General features: G+C 50.5%; 7 protein-coding genes across 7 annotated transcripts; 3 read left to right on the top strand and 4 right to left on the bottom strand.

The window, feature by feature from the left end:
- Window positions 1-868: 868 nt before the first annotated feature.
- Window positions 869-2,809, bottom strand: ASPBRDRAFT_116884 (uncharacterized protein; the record flags this gene model as incomplete). Its single annotated transcript, XM_067617025.1, has 2 exons — window positions 869-2,193; window positions 2,266-2,809. 2 exons carry the CDS (start codon window positions 2,807-2,809, stop codon window positions 869-871), a joined length of 1,869 nt encoding a protein of 622 aa, XP_067483792.1.
- A 2,848-nt stretch (window positions 2,810-5,657) lies between these two features.
- ASPBRDRAFT_39031 (uncharacterized protein) lies at window positions 5,658-6,809 on the bottom strand. The gene is made up of 4 exons (XM_067624056.1): window positions 6,300-6,809; window positions 6,067-6,225; window positions 5,908-6,002; window positions 5,658-5,840 (listed from the first exon to the last, which is right to left on the bottom strand). Exons 1-4 carry the CDS (start codon window positions 6,462-6,464, stop codon window positions 5,816-5,818), a joined length of 444 nt encoding a protein of 147 aa, XP_067483791.1. The 5' UTR covers window positions 6,465-6,809; the 3' UTR covers window positions 5,658-5,815.
- Window positions 6,810-7,873: 1,064 nt separating this feature from the next.
- On the top strand, window positions 7,874-8,769 carry ASPBRDRAFT_26988 (uncharacterized protein; the record flags this gene model as incomplete). The annotated part of the gene is made up of 2 exons (XM_067622319.1): window positions 7,874-8,260; window positions 8,365-8,769. 2 exons carry the CDS (start codon window positions 7,874-7,876, stop codon window positions 8,767-8,769), a joined length of 792 nt encoding a protein of 263 aa, XP_067483790.1.
- A 634-nt stretch (window positions 8,770-9,403) lies between these two features.
- ASPBRDRAFT_204143 (TspO/MBR family protein) lies at window positions 9,404-10,724 on the top strand. The gene is made up of 3 exons (XM_067621694.1): window positions 9,404-9,751; window positions 9,827-10,423; window positions 10,503-10,724. Exons 1-2 carry the CDS (start codon window positions 9,649-9,651, stop codon window positions 10,282-10,284), a joined length of 561 nt encoding a protein of 186 aa, XP_067483789.1. The 5' UTR covers window positions 9,404-9,648; the 3' UTR covers window positions 10,285-10,423; window positions 10,503-10,724.
- A 1,003-nt stretch (window positions 10,725-11,727) lies between these two features.
- ASPBRDRAFT_413228 (OB-fold domain-containing protein) lies at window positions 11,728-12,992 on the top strand. Its single transcript, XM_067624538.1, has 3 exons — window positions 11,728-11,963; window positions 12,140-12,584; window positions 12,741-12,992. The coding sequence occupies exons 1-3, from the start codon at window positions 11,828-11,830 to the stop codon at window positions 12,841-12,843; spliced, it is 684 nt and encodes a 227-aa protein (XP_067483788.1). The 5' UTR covers window positions 11,728-11,827; the 3' UTR covers window positions 12,844-12,992.
- A 148-nt stretch (window positions 12,993-13,140) lies between these two features.
- On the bottom strand, window positions 13,141-15,682 carry ASPBRDRAFT_170622 (uncharacterized protein; the record flags this gene model as incomplete). Its single annotated transcript, XM_067619690.1, has 3 exons — window positions 14,409-15,682; window positions 14,252-14,354; window positions 13,141-14,198 (listed from the first exon to the last, which is right to left on the bottom strand). The coding sequence occupies exons 1-3, from the start codon at window positions 15,207-15,209 to the stop codon at window positions 13,141-13,143; spliced, it is 1,962 nt and encodes a 653-aa protein (XP_067483787.1). The 5' UTR covers window positions 15,210-15,682.
- A 707-nt stretch (window positions 15,683-16,389) lies between these two features.
- ASPBRDRAFT_26984 (uncharacterized protein) lies at window positions 16,390-17,606 on the bottom strand (the record flags this gene model as incomplete). The annotated part of the gene is made up of 6 exons (XM_067622318.1): window positions 16,390-16,503; window positions 16,570-16,930; window positions 16,951-17,105; window positions 17,161-17,395; window positions 17,457-17,483; window positions 17,536-17,606. The coding sequence occupies 6 exons, from the start codon at window positions 17,604-17,606 to the stop codon at window positions 16,390-16,392; spliced, it is 963 nt and encodes a 320-aa protein (XP_067483786.1).
- Between the last annotated feature and the right edge of the window lie 498 nt (window positions 17,607-18,104).

Below are 18,104 nucleotides of genomic sequence, written 5' to 3'. Positions count from 1 at the left end.
CGTATATATACTATAATATGATGGTAAAAAGGCCATCAATACATGCAAAGAGAAGTAGTAGATCCAAAGAAAAAGACAGGTAGATAGATGATAAATAACGACCAACCACACTACTAACACCATGTGACTACCGTCAAAGATACGAAACCAACCCTGTACCCATACCGAGCACACTCCGTCCACCAACTATTGACACGAGAGAACCGAATTGAGCGAACCGAACGAAAAACCGAAGACCACGTGCGCCGCAGTAGAATGATGAAGCATGCAAAACAGGCAACCACACCAGCCAGCCAGCCAGCCAACTTCTTACCTTCGGAAAGGAGAGGTGAGAAAAGATGGGAGTAAGGAGAAACAAGAAAAGGGGTGTATGAATGGCAGCTAATGGAGGGGAACAAACGGCAAGACATGTCATGAGATGCAAGGTTGCAGCAGGTAGATCGCAATATATCGAATCAAATCTTGTCTATGTTTTCCCTTCCCGCTTTGGATTGTGATGCCAAACAACATGAGAAAGCCCTAAAAGTCGTGTCACTGAGATAGAGGAAATGGAGGGAGATGAGGTGAATGAAGGCAGAAGATAGGGCGGGCCAAAACCAACGAAATCCTGTAGCGCAATGGACGCCAGTGTACGCCAGCTAGCCAGATGGATGCACGGAGAGAGAAGCGAGATGTACGTAACCGAAGAAAAGGGAGGACCTGTAGATGTAACGCCCACCATGTGCACAGCACACCAAGACCAATGGTTCCGAATGGGATCAGATCGACAACGCCAATGTCCACGTGATGCAGGTTCAGAGACAAAAGAAGGAGCAGAAAGACAAGGAACGCCTGCCTATGCATGCAAGATCTTCTCGACTCTGTTGCATCACACCCCGTCAATCGCGTCCGTTCCCAGATCGTCCGACCCGTCGGCCAATACTGGATTCTGCGGCAACCGCCGCCCGAACCCGTAGTAGAACTCCAGGGTCTTGGCTTTCTGTTTATCGCGAACAGATTTGAGGTAGTCATAGCTGCCTGCGAGTCCTCGGATTTGCCCATCGATCACAGCTTCAACATGGCCCAGCATGCGACCGTTGCTACGACTACTGGACTCGACGCCGGTAAAGCTCACCGAGTCGTTGCGTCGAACTAGCGGGCTGACAAGTTTGCGCCGCAGTGTTTCCAGATTGACCTTGAGGGTTAGTAGACGGCCGCGGTGGTCCACCAAGAGGTGCTTATTGGTGACAGTGCGACTACGGACATTGGCGAGCAGCCGCTTATTCTTCTCGTATTTGCGAATCGCAGCAGCATTGGCACCCACGAGCCGAGTCCACAGCGAACTCAGCATCTCGCCCTCTTCCCGTTCCTGTACGTCCGACTCGCGGACGACCGTCCGTTGAAGATTCAGAAACTGGCGGTCGATCGCTTCAAAGAGTGCGAACAGCGCCGTTGAGTGTGTCAATTCGTTATTGATCGCCTCTTCGAGTACAGAGAGCATTTCGGTAAAGGTTCGAGTCAGGGTGGTGCGCGTGCGCTGGGCAGAGGTTTGGCCGAAGACCGCGGTGACGAAGTTGCCAAAGGTGGTCGGGGTGCTGGTCAATTCACTGCTGGACCCTTCCCCACTCGTGGCGCTAAGTCGCTCCAGCGCCCCCAGTCGCGCAAAGATCCCGTGGAGGTTATCGAAGACGACTGACGGCAACGTACTAGGCGGCTGCGACGATAAGGTCTCTAGTTCACGCTTGGCCCAGTCCATGGCGAGCAGGATGGAGTCAATGTCCCCCTCGACGTCCGAGAAGAAGCGCGCCAGCTCCAGAGAGAGCGATTTGAGCGACTCGGAGAGTTCATCCAGTTGGCGGACAATGATCGGCGCGCTGGTCATGTTGGTCCCGCGCACCGATTCTCCGAGGTCCCAGACGGCCACCCCCGTCTCCTGCAAGGCGGTTATCTGATGCGCGCCATTCTCCGAATAGTAGATGAGGGGCTCAAACGAGCGCGCAAACCCCGACAACTTGACCAGATCGGGTATCGCTTCGGGAACGGTGGGTAAGAATAAGGCGCGCATGAATGCGATCGATATGAAAGCAACGATTACAGAAAGAATTGTGTTGGATTTGGAGCTAGTGATCTTATCGAGTTTGGACCGTATGTAACTAAAGAATGCGACAAAGGGCTCACGGTGCTGAACTTCCGCACGTACAGCGAACCGGATATCTTTGAGGCGTCATGGATTAGTTCATTCCGGCCAGGAAGCTGCAGAGGGTAGCAAACCAAGGTAAAGCCTACAATTGCTGAGGTTATTTCCCGACCCAAAGTCCAAGCCCTCGCCATCGGGGCTAGCACTTGCGCCTTTGGGTCCTGGGCTCGGCGACCGACCTTTTTCTGGGGTCTCTGCGTCGGCTGGCAGGGGGACATTGGCGGCTATGGTGATGTCAGCTGTCTCTGCGGACTGGCTGCGTTTCCCTGCGGTCGGCGACTCGAGCGCATCCTCATACTGCGGACTAGGCTCGCGCGATTGCGACGGGCTCAATCCGACGGAGGGCTTGAGGCAGAAACGGTCGTAATCGGCATTGCGCACGTAGGGCTGATGGCGATACCAACCACTTCCTTGTACATAGTCATACCTGCGTAAGCCCGGAGGCGACCAGCGGTCTCCATTGGGTGTGAGGTCGTCGTCCTCCCCATCCGATTCCTCAGAGCGAAAGCCCGAATGCTGGGAGGGCAGACCGAAAACCGGTGACTGACGAGCGTTACTATTGCTCTCAAAGTCCTCGAGCGACGCATCCAATGAAGGATGTTCGTCGAAGGCGCTTTCCAGCTCGTCTAGCATGATAGACGGCGTTGCGCACGGCAACACCAAAGAAGTCAAGGCCACTTTCGATCGCTGCGACGTCGTGAACAACGACTTGCGCAGCAAAGACAATAACTTCAGAGGGTGGGTGCTAACAAGGCGTTGGAAGAACGAGGGTTAGTTGCGGGCGCGCTAAGATCCGGTTAAGGAAGGGAGAATAGAAGCTATGCGCCAGGGGAGAGAAGGGGAAGGAACAGATGATGGCAGGGGTGAAGGGGAGAAAAAAGGGTCAGGATTACAGTGTATATTGTTATAGACGTCCCTGCAAGTGTATTCAAGAGAGAGCAGGGAGGAGGGAGAGCAAGACATGGGAAGGTTGAATAATAGTGGGAGGGCAGTAAGTAGTAGTAGAAGATGCGCGGGACGAGAACCCGGGGGGGAAAGCCTGGGTGCCTGAGGAATGGCCAGCAACGGCGAGCGATCAGGCCGGCCCGACGAAACAGAACTGGGGGAAGGTGGGGAGAGCAAGATGAAAAGACCGTCCAGTTCGTCGAATCAGTCAGAGTTCAGAATAAAATGGAAGATTTGTTTGGATGAACCAGTTCCTTTCTTGCTTGCACTCTTTCCTCTGCCTGTCTGTCTGTATGTCATAAAATGACCAGCGGACTAACGGGAATGCGACAAGTCACGGCGGGTTACAATGGCGCTTGCAGGCACACACACACACCCACACGAGGGGTTACCTCGAGAAGGGGAGGGATTTATTGAATCAGCTGTTTTTGCGCCGTTAGTCTTAGATAGAAGGGATGAGACAATAAGAATGATACGAGTAATGTATAATTTATATGGGGGATTGATTGATATCTTGGGATGATGGAGGGAATCTTCAGGCCAGGTACACGAAGTACAAGAAGGTACAGGATAATACCGGCCCGCCCCTCGCATGCCTTCCACGGCTGGGCTTTTTATTTCAATCAAAAGGAAAGAGCGACCCATGGAGGGGCCCCGCTGGGTGGCTGGTCCAATCAGCATCGCTGCGCCACGGGTCAGGTGGGATCATGGGATGCTCATCCCTACAGGCCCGTCGTAGCCTCCAGTCTGTCTTGTCTCGACTCTTTACACTGTCTAGACTTTCTCTCTCTTTCGGTCGCTCCCCAAGTTGACAATGTCCTTTTCTTTTTAACCTTCCGTTGCAACATTCCCCTCTTCCTATATTTTTCAAAAGAATTGTCCTCGTAAAAAAAGGGAACGTGCCTTGGTTCATAGATCTCGTTCCTGTGGAAAGTTAGGAACATTCCATCTGATGGAGAAAAGAAAAAAGAAAAGCCTCCTGGTGGTATCTATCTATCTACAGAGTAGTTATCGGGCCCATCGGACTCCCCTCCAGAATCACCGATACTGATGCTTAGGTTCACTTGCACATCACTATCCACTGCTAGTTACTGACTGGACTACGTTTTATTTCGCTGTTTTGTACTTTTTTTTTTCTCGAAGGGTTCACACTAAACTCCACAACGATTGCATTTCACCTGACCGACAGATCCATCCTCCAGACGATTAACTGACAACTTCGTTGGATCGCATCCCACCAGATCTCCTTGCAAAACCCCCGACCACTATTTACTACCTACTCTTCAAGCCGTTGAGACATCTCATCTCATCTCATTTCTTATCCGGAACAATTTCCTCACAACCCACATAGTAGTTATGCTGCATTTACTGCACCTTCTACCCACAGTTATCTGCATTTCTACTCCCCCACTACTCCGTACAGAGTTAGATAAACTATAAGCCCACCAAGATAAACTACAATTCGACAACCACCATATCGGCGTGACTCGCATCCAACCATCCATCCATCCATCCATCCTCAGTCATGAACCGGCCGACCACATGACCACCACCACACGAAAAGGTTCCTCCATCCTACCTATCAACGTCTCCAACAAACCGGCCACTTCCGTAGTTCACAACCATCCTCCGATAGATAGATAGACTAGAACTTCAAGCCAGTTCAGTGTTCCCCATGGTTGAAGAAGGCACGATACCTGATTTCTTCTCCCCGTCTTCCCCCCTCCTTCATCACAGCACAGCACACAGTATCGTATCTGCTCACTACTCAGTTACTTCAACTCAACCTTTACCCTCCGATCGACCAGCAGTCCGGTTGAGTTATTTACTAAAGGGACGGTACCTTCTCGGGACCATGAACCTAGTAGTAGTCGTAGTAGTCTAGTAGTCTACCTATCAATGGCTGGCTGACAACTGGCCCAACGGCCAGGCCCAATGACCATGCTGCGCTGCCCTCCCACGGCCCCTGCAAGGATCATCCGCCAGATTACCGGTGCAGTGTGGCCACCGTTTACTTTCCCCTCCCCTCCCTGACTCAAGGTGTATCTTACCTACTCCGAGGACGTAGTCTACTTGACTCCCCTCCGAAAAGGGTCCCCCCCTCCTTCTCCTCTTCCCCTCCACTCTGCAGCGCATACGTGGTTGCGAGTTCGCGCAGGAGCGAATCCCCGGCCAGCATGGGCTGCACGTGATAACATCTGAAACTCGGGACCGGCACTGCGCACGGCCATCGATCGGTCCGTCAGGCAGAAAAAAGGGAAGTAACTTAATAACTAGTAGTAATCATCAAGCAGTACTAGTTATGGAGTGTGGACAATTGTTTAGTTTGTCATGTGAGAGGAGATCTCTTCAATTCATTATGGTCTCAAGCAACCAAATTGTTTTTAAAACCATGATACACACAAGAGCTGGAAGGAACACATTCGTAGAGGACACATAGGAAAACTGAGGGTAAAATAAAAAGGGAACAAGAAGGGAATATGTAGACAGCGGTCGCGGAAGGAGACAGGGACTCTATTGTATCTGTATCGTTCCAACGCAGCAACGCCAAAGGTCTATCGCGGGTAAACAAGGGCGTGGTAATGTTACAGTCCCTGACTGTCGGGTTGCCGACTCACCGCCTGTTTCCAGCGCGGAATAAGTAGGCAATGTTCGGCAGGCGGGTTCTAGAAAGGTTCATGACGGTGGAGAAATTTAGGCGGTGCTCTCCTTGAGGTAACTGTAAAGAAGGACAATTGTCAGCGCTCTGCATTTCGTCGATTCCGAAGACCCAAGATAGCACATACGTGATGAGGTCGTTCCTCTCCTTGCCCTTCTTGAGACCACCGAAGGCCATCTTGGTACCGGGGATGAACTTCTTGGGGTTCTCGAGGTAAGAGAACTGCAGACAGAGCGTTAGCCATAATTCTCCGTCACAATGTGCGAAGTGTTGAGTCGGAGCATACCAGAGTGTTCTCATCCCAGGTGACACCAGCCTGCTTGTTGGCGTCGGTGTAGGCGTAGCCCTCGGCCTGACCGGTCTTACGGCCGAAGAGACCGTGCAAGTTGGGGCCGACCTTGTGGGGACCGCTGGCCTCGACAGTGTGGCACTGAGCGCAACGAGTCTGGATACCATGTTAGTCGATACTGTTTTATCCGAGCAGACGCCGACTTGCGACGCAGAGCAAACACAACTCACCTGGAAGAGCTTGGCACCCTTGGCGGAGTCACCTGAATCGAAATCCATATTAGCGTTCTGTTGTTTGGCCTTGTCTGCCGCCTCGGCCTCCATGGCTTTTCTCCTTTCCTCCACCTCCTCGCGCCATTGGATCATGCAGGGTAGAGCACAGCCGTCCCAGCTCATGATGGCAGATGTGACGCTCGACTTGTACTGTGATTGTGGTAACGATTTTCGTCTCTTGACGTGGTGTTGTTTGAAAGATTTGCGTGCGGTTTGCGAAAGGCAGAGCAAAGGCGACAGCAAACGCGATGAATCAAGTCACAGCAGGCAGAAGTGTCGAGCGCCAGCAACAGCCATCATGTAGCGGAACACCAACACAGCATTGGGTGAATGCAGTGTTTGAAAGGCCAGTGAATGAGAAGCCCCCGAAGACAAGGAACGGCCAAAACAAGGAAAACTGCGTCAGCTTACCGGGAGCGAAAGAAGCGTCCTTGCCCATTTTGAATGTGTGTGAAGAGGATTGAAGAGGTATTAAAAGGTATAAGAGTAATATACAGACGAATTGGTCTTGCGGAGGATATTCTGGGGAAGATAGAAGCGATGGAGGAAAGAAATCGGACGAGGGAAGAAAAACTTGCGATCAATTTGTACAAGAGCGGCCAGCCTTTGCCCCCAACACCTCCCGTGATCCGGGTCACAGCCAATCAGGGACGAGATGATTCAGCACAACGGGCGCTTCCGGGACAAGATGCCGGTGTCTTTTTTGAGCCATGCTCCATGTTTTCCAAGAATTGTCTCCATTTACCCAGATCGATCCGACCGAGTCCTGGTCAATTGACCCCTTGTGCATGCCAGGCTTGGACTCAATGTTTCATTTGGACCCCTACGCTACTTTACAATGAGAGATCATACTCGCTGAGTTCCTTCCGAGCATATAGCGGCTTCTTCGCCGGTGACTGACGTAGCGCTTCCGGATGATCTCATCCTCAGTTCATACTTGGCATATTTGTGCCTCCGTCATGGTGGCCCAGTTCCCTACGTAACACGCACAAACATAGGCGGTAACTACGGAGAAGACCCGGAGAAGATACGGAGTTGGGCCATCGCAATTGACGGTTTCTGGTCCCGCAAAGAATTGGTGTTAGAAATTCGCGCGCCATCATTTGTCCTCCGAGTTTGGCCGACTTGTCATGGGAATTCGTGTTGTTCCGCTCCGCCGGGGACTTCCCGAGGTGGCCTGAGGCAGACAAAGACAACAGCCTCAACAGGCACAGGATGACAGGAACCGTATACCTAACTCATTGGAAGCACCTTCAAATACATTAAACCTATTTAGTAGCTATATACTTGTCAGGTGACTACATACTGTATATGATCAGTAGCACTCCCAGTTACCTCTACCCAATCATCAACGTAGCGCAGCGTACTTCAACCAAACTACAATCACGTGATCGGTATATCCTCCGCAGTACCAGGAAAAAAATACACGCGCCGCAACACCAAACAGGCCAGGCACTAACCAGCAGCCAACTCCAGCTTTCATCTGTGGTGCAGCTCACCAGTCAAAATTCACCTACCTTGACATTGTCACCATGCCGCCCGTCACAATCCCCCAATTCCTCCTTCCCCGGGGCGCTCCCTCCCCACTCAGCCTCCGCGCCTTGAGCCGACGGACCACCTACCGCATCGCCAGCAGCACCCAGCAGCGATGCGCCTCCTCCACGCCTGATGACAGCAAACCCCGCGTGCTCTCCAAGCCCGACAAGTTCCGTCCTCCATCCCACCCAGCACGCCGGGTCGTCCAAACCCGCAATGGAAAGGTTGTCAACAGCGGTCCGATCAACTACCCGGGGCCGAAGCTCAGCGAGAAGGAAAAGGAAGAGCAGAAGCACAGACAGTACCCGAACATGTTCCCGCCTGAGGGAACGGTCATGCATAAGTTCTTGACGAATCGGTGGATTCATATTTGGATTGCGATGGTGAGATAACTCTCCCTCCTTGCTTATTCATTTGTTTGAATGCAAGATGATATACGAACTGCGTAATGGTGGTGTGCTTTGCTAACTTTCTATGTGATGTGTAGGGCGTTCTGACTTCCTTGGCTACTTTCACATTTACCACGAACTTCAAGCGCTCGTCGCCATTCGCTCATTTGCTGCCGCCGTGGTCCGCGCTGCTGTCTCATCCGATTGATACGGTTCGGCAGGCCATCTCGGTGTTCCGGATGCACGTGCAGCACAACTCGATTGAGACGAGGGAGAAGCGTCGCAGACGCGTGGACGATGCTGAGAAGAGACGGCAGTATCGGATTGCTCATGGATTGGAGGAGCCTGATGAGAGGGATGCTGCCGGTGCTGATGGAAAGGAGGTGGCTGTGGATGATCAGTCTCCTGTGGCTAAGGAGCAGCAGGGGGAGGATGCTAAGAATGTGTATGTTGATTGGGAGGGTAACAAGAGGCCCGTTAAGAAGTGGTTGGGGATTTGGTGAGGGCTGTCACCCGAAGGGACTTTCTTCATAACTAGAGGCATTATATCGACGCCGTTATGCATTGTATATTAGCCTGTGTTCTCTTCTCATGTATTAATCTGCTCTGTACACACCTAGTCAAGTGCTTTATCATAGCAATGTTTTGTGGGTTTGCTAGTTCTACTGCTCTAGCCTGACACAGGTTCTATTCAGCAGCGCATACTCCAGCAAGCATCTGGCTGAGTTCCACCTAGAATGCTGCTTTTGATGATTTGACAAAGCATCAGCAGAAGACAGCACTGGCATAAGTATAAGGATGAGGTTCACAACAGATGTCACATTGGTTATGTGCTCATGTGATAACCCCTGGACCAAGCACTGCTGAGTTGACATGCAAGCTTGTCAGCATCTTTTCTGAAGCGATAATAGACATAGCGTACGCCATACTTCCACCTTGATACATGCCCCACAGAGACTAACTCATAGCTCAATCAAGAGTAGACACCCTGTACTCCGTAGTATCGAAAAGGATATCATCTGCATGTGATAAGCTTCTCCACACGCCGTGGTTCACCAAATGCGGGGAAACCGAGCGATTGGCAGCAGAAACGAACCCAATCATCAAGATATTCTCATGCTTAATTACCAATAGCTTAATCAATTGTCGGCAATCAATTACAGTGGAGAAGTCCTTATTCCCAGTCTAGATTCTCCCCAGTGAAGCCAGTTAGCCATGCCACGCGATCCTACATTCCCTGGTCGGATCCGGATGACGTCGACCACTCCCAGCTTCCGCGATCGATCGATCCAGAGGAATAAGAATAAATACATCCCAACTCCACCCTCAAGCTTCAGATCCTCTTCATTCTATAGTATTCAAAGCCGAAAAAACAATTGAACATGCCCTGGTCCGCCGCTCTCCCTCAGGCGATGTTCGCCCACCCCTTAGTATCCGTCGTGACGCCCATCGCGACGGGTTCTCTAATCGGGTACTATACCAACCGTGAGCATTTCCCCCAACCTATCCCTACCACCCAGTATCATCTCTTTGAACACGCAAATACTAACTAAGCAATAGGCAAAGGCCGCACCAAGCAAACCTACCACTCCCTCCAAAAACCCCCTGCCTACCCCCCAACCTGGGCCTTCCCCGTCGTCTGGACCGTCCTCTACGGCATGATGGGATTCGCAATCCACCACGCAACAGTATCAGGAACCATAGCCACCGCATATCCTCCTGCAATAGTACAAGACTGGACTGTCAAATCCCAGACGTTATACCTTTCCCAGTTGGCGTTGAATCATCTCTGGATGCCGCTCTTCTTCATGTTCCGGAAACCGGCGTGGGCGTTGGCGGACCTATTGCTTCTGAGCGGAAATGTGGCGGCGTTGATGAATATCTGGTGGAAGCATGACCGCGTGGCCTTTTGGTTGATGACCCCGTATGCGGCTTGGTTGGGGATGGCGACGTACTTGAATGCTGGGGTGGGGATTTTGAATCGGTGGACTATTGGGAGTGGGAGGAAGGAGGAGTGATATCGTTGATAGATCTAACTACATGTATGTATGAAATGTGTTTATTTGTTAGCATCGATTAAATTAGATTGGATGTGTACGATATAAGCAGTCGTCGGGGAAATAGTACTATAAAGTCGGACTCGAGATAATAAACCGTATGTGCTCTGGCCTCTTCAATCATCAAGACAGATCTGCAAAGTAGTTTTTAGCCATATCCATTAATTCGTCAGACAGATACCACCACCACCCAGATTTTCCCTGAATAGACCAGAGATCTGCAGCTCCATTAGTCGTTCTAAAAGATGGCATGGAAGAGTCGGCACTCATTCGAAGGCACCTATAATGCAAGTTTGTCAGCAAGATATAAAATGAAGAAAGAAGATACTGGTGAAAACAAGCCCTCATAATCCAATTTGCTTGTTCTTTATCCTTTTTCAATCAGCTATTGAAAGTACTGCCCTCCCTTCTGGAATATCCCGATATGGTCATCGACCCTATCATAATCTCTCAATAGTTCGATTGCCCACTTCTTACTTATTAGTTTAGATGTGAAAGCAACTATGAAGCAAGTTGTCAGCCAGACATACATAAATGATATCAAAGAAGATAGTAGAAAACAAACCTTCATAATGCAATGTATTATAAACTGCTTATCCTTATTTCCTTTCAATCAGCCATTGGAAGTACTGTCCTCCCTCTTGGAATCTCCAGATATAATCATTGAATCTATTATACTTTCTTGAATGACTCGACTGCCCACTTCTTCCCAGATATGGAGAAGTCAACTCTTCCAGAAGTCGTCCTGGCCTACTTCAGTAGAAGTGGGGTTCTTCTCAGCAATTGGAATGGTTTAGATTCATTCTTTCTTTGTAAACTATGAAACAGCCGACTCCAACTAGTTGGTGAAATGCGGCGGTAAAGTGCTTTTGTTATTATCATCTTACCTGATGAGATATTGCAGTCACACTTCAATTCTAATAGCAGGAGTATAGAAGATAATACTTTTATTACTTTCATGCAGGCTGGGTGGCAGAACAGCCATGTCATGTCTGTCGATGTTTCATTCATATATAGAAGAATTCTGTATTTACTTATATATGCTCATCCGTATAGGCAATTATGGCTTCATAGTGCTTATATGGCAATTAATAGATTCTTTAAAGATAAGTTTGATTGCTGCTCAGTAGTATCATTCTCAGACTAGTTCCTTGAAATGTTGATCTGTTTGAAGCTGATGTAATTATTTATGAGCTACAGGATATGATCATCCTATTTACTTCAGAGTGGTGCATTTAAAACGAAAATCCTTGGAGAGAACATAATAGCAACATCATGGTAACTACCCGAATATATAGAGATATAACTAGTTAGAGTGATCCCTTCACAATCACATGACATCATCCACCACGTGACCGATAACAAAGCTATGAACGGTTTCCCCTCACCATCATCAATCACCGACAAACACTATCTATCCTACCCTCTTATTTCTCTCCTAGCTAGATTGCATTGTATCGAAGCTAAATGACCTATACCCAGCCATGAAAATGGACCCAGTCCCATGGCGACAGCAGAACAACATGACGACCATGAATTCTACCCGGCGTATTGCTTCAAAGCGTCCCCAACCCACTTCACCTGGGTGAAGATGGCCGCGGTGGATGTGCTGAGATTGAAAAGACGGCCGCAGTTTCCAGGTAAGATACTCCTATTCTCCCCTTATCCCTTCAGAAGAAGTAGTTGCATCATAAGCACAATGTATATATCATACTATATCTCTATCTCCGCGGTCATCCAATCCAATGCTGCTACTCCTCATTCAAGACATACCCCAGTCACCCCCTCTCTAACAACTCCCTCTGAAACCCTACAGACCCAAAAGTCTACTTCTACAAAAACCACCCCATCCGATACATCTCCCTCCTGGGCCTAATAATCTCCCGAACCGATCTGCCCACCCTCACGATCCTCACCCTCGACGACAGTAGCGGTGCAACTCTCGACGTCGTCGTTCAGAAAGCAGCCCCTGTCACTGCCCCTGCCGTCAGTACCACCTCTATACAACCACCCATATCAACAACACCACACATCTCCCCCACAACCAGCGCCCCACTCGACATAACGCCCTACACGCCGGGGACCCTCGCGCACCTCAAGGGAACCATCATCACATTCCGAGGTGTGAACCAGCTACAGCTCGAGCGGGTATTTCCGGTGCGGGACACGAACGCTGAAATGCGGTTCCTGGATCAGAGGTCGCGGTGTTTGGTGGAGGTGTTGGATGTGCCGTGGCGGTTGGGGAGGGAGGAGATGGAGAGGTTACGGGGAGAGATGGAGGATGCGGAGATAAATGGGGAGGCAGAGGAGGAGAGGGTGAGGGATCGGAGGAAGAGACGGAGACGGGAGGAGAAGGAGGAGAGGGATCGGAGGAGGATTATAAAGATTTGGGAGAGGGAGGAGAAGGGGAGGGAGAGGGAGGCGGAGGTTTGTAGGGTTGAGGGGGAGAGGGTTATGAGGGAAATCCAACTGTTGAGGGTAGAGGGGATACAGTCTAGTGATGAAGCTGGGGGTAGGTAATGTTCGATTCCCGAAAGGGTAGTATTATTAATATCATACATGTCATAGAAGGAAGGACAAGGAGCCAAAGTTCTGGTACTGGTAAAGTTCGTGGTACACATGAAGGGAAAGGACTGAAACGAAGACATGGGTGGCTAAACATAAGACACAACGCAATTGAAACAGAAACCAAGAATAATAATGAAGCGCTATCATAAGTCATAACTTCATACTCATAGACGGATATCTCTTTTCATACAACGAAAGCGCCCCGAGAACAATCATTCTCAATGGATAAACACGGTCAGCATATCAATATCACCTATACGCATACGTTTTATAGTCGTAGCCCGTGGCCCCGCGATAGTAATCCTCGTCGCCGGCCCAGCTGCTGCGTTTGCTCTTTTCTCGTTCGCTGTCTCGGGCCCGAAGGGCGTCATATAGTCTCCTATCGCCATGGTCGGGGTCGAGATCATGGTATCTGCGACTGTCGTCGATGTCTCCTGGGAGGGCAGACGTAGTTGGGGGATAATAGTAGTCATTGTCAGACACCCCTCCGTATCGAGAGCTACTACCATGTCCTAAGAGGTCGCTCTCGGAGTGTCTGTAGTCGCCACCTGGATGGGCCCCCCGTGAAGGACTTCGTGATCGGCCGAACGTGGTCGTGGGACGCTGCGAAGTTCCGGTGTGGAGGTACGTCTCCGACATTCGGGGTCCGATCTCGATCGGGCCATCTTTAGAGCCAGATCCTGCGGACATCGAGTTTGCATGACGATGGCTGGGTGCTTTGGGCTCCTCGTACACTCTACCACCTCCAGGCTGCGCAGTGTAGGGCTTTCTTTCGCGTTCAATAGGCCGCGATGGCACCTCTTTGTCTTCATCATCAACGATGGCAGAAGATGATGTACTGTGGTAAGGCTGACGCTCACGCTCTCCCATCGAAGGGGTCGAGTCAACAGAGCTCACAGATGCCTTGTGCGCGGATTTCTTGTGACGCTGTGCGGCAACCTTCTTCAGTTCGTCCTCGGTGATTGGCGGCAAGTCGACGTTGCAGAATTCCATGATTTTCTGATCAATCTCTTCTCTCAAAGATAGGTCTGGGGCATCAGGGAACAGGCGCCTTGAGAACTCCTTGGGTAGCCTCTCACTCCTTTTGTCGGGATTGTTGATGGGCATGTTCAACAACGCCTTCTGGAAGCGCTCGTACTCTTTTTCAGGATGGGCCTGGATCATTAGAGTTGCCCATCGCGCAAAGCCACGGGGAGTCAGGCCCGGGATGTCAGGCCTCTCATGAAGTTTATGCTGCACAAGATGGTGTTCCACTTCAAGTCTTCGCAACATCCTCGAGATCTGGGATGTACGGTCGTCAAAGATATCTAGTCGTAGGTCAGCCACATTCACGTCTGTTACAGAGGTTCATTGAACTGACCTTCCCAAGGGTATGGATCAGACGGTACACTCGTATCTGCATAGAACTGTTTCATCTTCTCAGGAACTACGACCAGAGTATTCTCTGGCGGGTAATTCTCGATCTACCAGACCAACTTGTCAGCCTCCAGAACTCTCCGGTTGCGGACTGCACTTACAAGGTGAACTGCGATGCCACGCAATAGCATGCTGAGCTTTTCTGTTGGCTTCCCGTTCTCGAAGAACTTGCCCCATACTTTATCTAACGTCGTCATTTCGGTTACTGTAGCTTCCCTCGATGGTGGCTTTGGTCGAGACTCCATGCTCTGATGATGGTCGCTGACCTGGCTTGCCGGTGATCCACGTCTTTCACCCGGCTGCCCCGCGGATGGTCGGGGAAATAAATGAGGGCTGCTGGGATGTACAGGCGGCGGCACAGGTGCTTGGTAGTCCGGGTTACCCTGAGGAATCTTAGGCGGCGGTGGAGGGGTATTCTGCGGCCTCACGGTTGAATGAGACGGTTCACCATACATGGCGGCTGTAGTTGGATGAGTCCATTGCGGCGGTGGCGGTGGTGGTGATGGCTGTTGATCACTTTGCAAATTGTCCAACCCTGTCGCTTTTAACTGTTGTATCACCGTCGCAGTTATCTGAGAAACCACCTCTGGAGACAGATAGGCCGGAGAGTCAGCCTGGCGAAAGGCTGAATTCACAGCCTCATTGATCCTCCCGTGGGGTGGTGGTTGCTGCTGCTGCTGCTGCTGCCATGGAGCTGGCTCGTAGGGAGGGTTCGGATAGTAACCCGTCGGAGAAGCGGAGGGAGGAGGAACTTGAGGCTGAGGCATATTCGCCTGCTCCGGCCCATATTGTGAAGGGTATGGAGGAGTGTAAGACGATGCGCCATTTTCGTTTGGATTGGCATGGTTCATGCTTCCAAACTGCGAGTAAGAAGGACTGTTGGGGAAGCTGCTGTAAGCCATCGCGACCGCTGCTGGGCGCACGACGCCGAATCAGTGATGTTTGCCCTGCGTGATCACGAGCGCAAAGTAATCACCAGAGCTGGCCTTGTGGATGAGGTATCGAGCTGATGGGGAAGAGAGCTACAGGGAGGGCCAGAGGACCAGAAAATATTGGAACAACTGGAAGCAGAGGTGCGACAATCGTGTGGCAACGGATGGAGTGGTCTTCACAAGGACAGAGGGAAAGGAGTAGAAAAATAAAGACGGGGCAGGAAGAGGGGCGACGGATGGTGAAACCAACGGGATACAGCGAATGTGTAGCGAAGTGGGCTGGGTCTGCCAACAGCAAGGGATTAGAGCAGAGGATTGACAGCTGGAGTGGGTCGTCGCGTGTTTGATGCAGAAAGAAACAGAAGATCGAAAGACAAAGAAGAAAAGAGCAGATGACAGCTAGAGAAAAAGAGAAAGGTTAAGTTAACGTAGTTGTCTAGACGGTAGACAGACAGACTCATTGGGAGGAAATGACTGGATGGCCGCATACGTCATGGCAGGCGGGCTGCGGGGAACTCATTTTGGAGATGGAAGAATCACTCTGCCTTCCCTTCTTCTCCCACTGCCATCTACTGAATGAACCTCCATTTCTCGTCAAATTTGTGCTCGCGAATGGCAGTCACAACAGATCTTTCAGCAAAAATCTTTCCATTGCTCGGGGTCAACTTTGCGGGTCTCCCTACAATCATCCACAATGCTTCCCTGACCCGTTATATAAAGAATCCACTGCTATACACCTAGCGGGTCGGCAGACTCTGGTTCCTAGCGGGAACCACCAGCCTGGAAACCAAGATCGCTTCACCCATGGTTGATGAAGCATGGAACCGTCCAGATTCGTACATTGGCACTACAAAGGATCCAAACAATCGAATAGTTAGCAATCACATTGAGAATACAGCCACTATAGCGCCTCCCTCTAGCTGTGACCGCTCATCGGTTTCGGTTGCCACAAGTACACTTGTCACACCATCTCAGAAAAGCAAGGTTGATTAGATGAATAGAAGAATTAGGACAGTAACCCGAAATGGAATACAGAAGAAATTGAGATGGTTTTTGACAGTTTTTCAAGTCATCTCAACAATCCCAATACCTTCAAACTCAGTACGATCTCCGCTACATCTGAACCTTTGCCCTGGAATATCAGTCTTGCTCACAGAAAGCCATCCAACTCCTCTGATTCTTCCTCGTCGTCAGAAGGGATAGTGGCGCCGCTGGACTCGGGAATGCTCATGCTTGGCATTTCATGCTTTTCAAAGCGTCCACCCTGTGTGTGGAATCAATCGTCGTTAACGTCGGTCCTCCATACACATGTGAGTTCCTTCGCACTTACTGGAATTTTGGCAAACTTGGACTCCCTCTTCGGCGGTGCCTTGGCGGGACCAGCTTCACTTCCAAGGGCCTTGTTCTTCACACCCCAGACAGACCAACCGCTGTGGCACGACTGCGTAGCCTCCGCTCGGTGGGTGATGATGTGTGGGTTTCCCTGGGGATCGTAGCCGGTGAAAACCTTTTCCTTGCCTCTGTTGGTGCTGCTGTTCTCATCGGTATGTCTAGGCTCCAGAAAGACACCACCGCCAGTGGAGAGATCTTCATCGTCGTCTTGGTCATCGCTGCAGATGGAGCCCTCATTGTGAGCACCGCTGATCTGGATGCGTCTCAATGACTCAGCCAAGGAGCTACCACCTGCCTGACTCTTCGAGCTAGTCAGTACATTGCAACTAAAGCACAGGTGGTATAGAAGTAGAGATCATGGGGATTCCCAACAGTAATAGAGCTAGCAGTAGTATCACCACCCTCAGTGATCTGCTTGATTTCATCTACCAAGGGTTCAGTCTCCGTATGTTTCTGCACGCAGTTCATGCATCTCTGTCCAGGGATTAGCCTCGCTGAGCCCCATCGCGATTATACCAAGGTAACATACGGCAGCATCACGCTCCTGTCGCTGGTTCTTGGCGAACTCATCAATGGATTTGACACGGTCACATTGAGCGCATTTCAACTCAGTATTGCCTGGACCAGTGCACTGTCTGCATCTGGCATGTCCACTGGTAGCAGGAGCAGCTCCCTCAACTACCACCGCATTGCGTAGAATGTCCAGTTGTCTGTTAGAGAAAGCGCCGATGTACCGAAACTTCTTGCATGTTCCGCATTTGATTCTGATCTCGCGTCAGTCGTAAAAGAGTGATACTCGTGTATCAAAGAGTGAAGTAGACATACCTGTCCGGAAAAACAACCTTGTCAAGCCTATACTCTGGTCAGTCAGACCGATGTGAAGCGTATCCAGCAGACAACTGACCGATTTCTGACTGCCTGGCTATAGCCACCAGCAAAGGCGCTTGGAACCACAGTGGCCCGTCTTGATGGCATAGTGAAAGCTATCTCCGAGGAGGACGACCGATCAGTAGAGCGGGGGGATGTTGCCTCAGATCAGCTAGATACCAGCCGGGAAGTCGACGACGCGAGATGGAAAGGAGGAGAGTATAGGGGAAACAGTTTCCAGACTTCTTTATAGGCTCCTTAGCAGAAGTACCTATCACTATGGCATCCTGCCCAGGCAACGTAAGCTCCAGTGAACAGTGTTAGGGAGCGGTGAATGTAGACAGAGAAAAACTGCCTGCGAAGATATTCAAAGAAGCATCTAGGCGTGCGCCACCAGTTAGTGACGCGAGAAATCTTGTGAAGGAGAAGTTACTAATCGTGGGTTTGTAGACAGACAACATCCTGAAGCTTAAGTGGTAAGTTCCGTTGCGGAGAGGGAAGTCAATACCTTGTCAGACTACACGGGAACCTGATGGTATTGTTGAGTACGGCAAACGCCATGTTTCTCTCTTATTTTGCACTGAAACTGTCATTTATTATCCAAGT

Source organism: Aspergillus brasiliensis (assembly GCF_001889945.1).
Source record: "Aspergillus brasiliensis CBS 101740 unplaced genomic scaffold ASPBRscaffold_2, whole genome shotgun sequence".
NCBI lineage: Eukaryota > Fungi > Ascomycota > Eurotiomycetes > Eurotiales > Aspergillaceae > Aspergillus > Aspergillus brasiliensis.
Note: the sequence above shows the minus strand (reverse complement) of the source record. Positions and strands in the feature narration are given on the sequence as shown.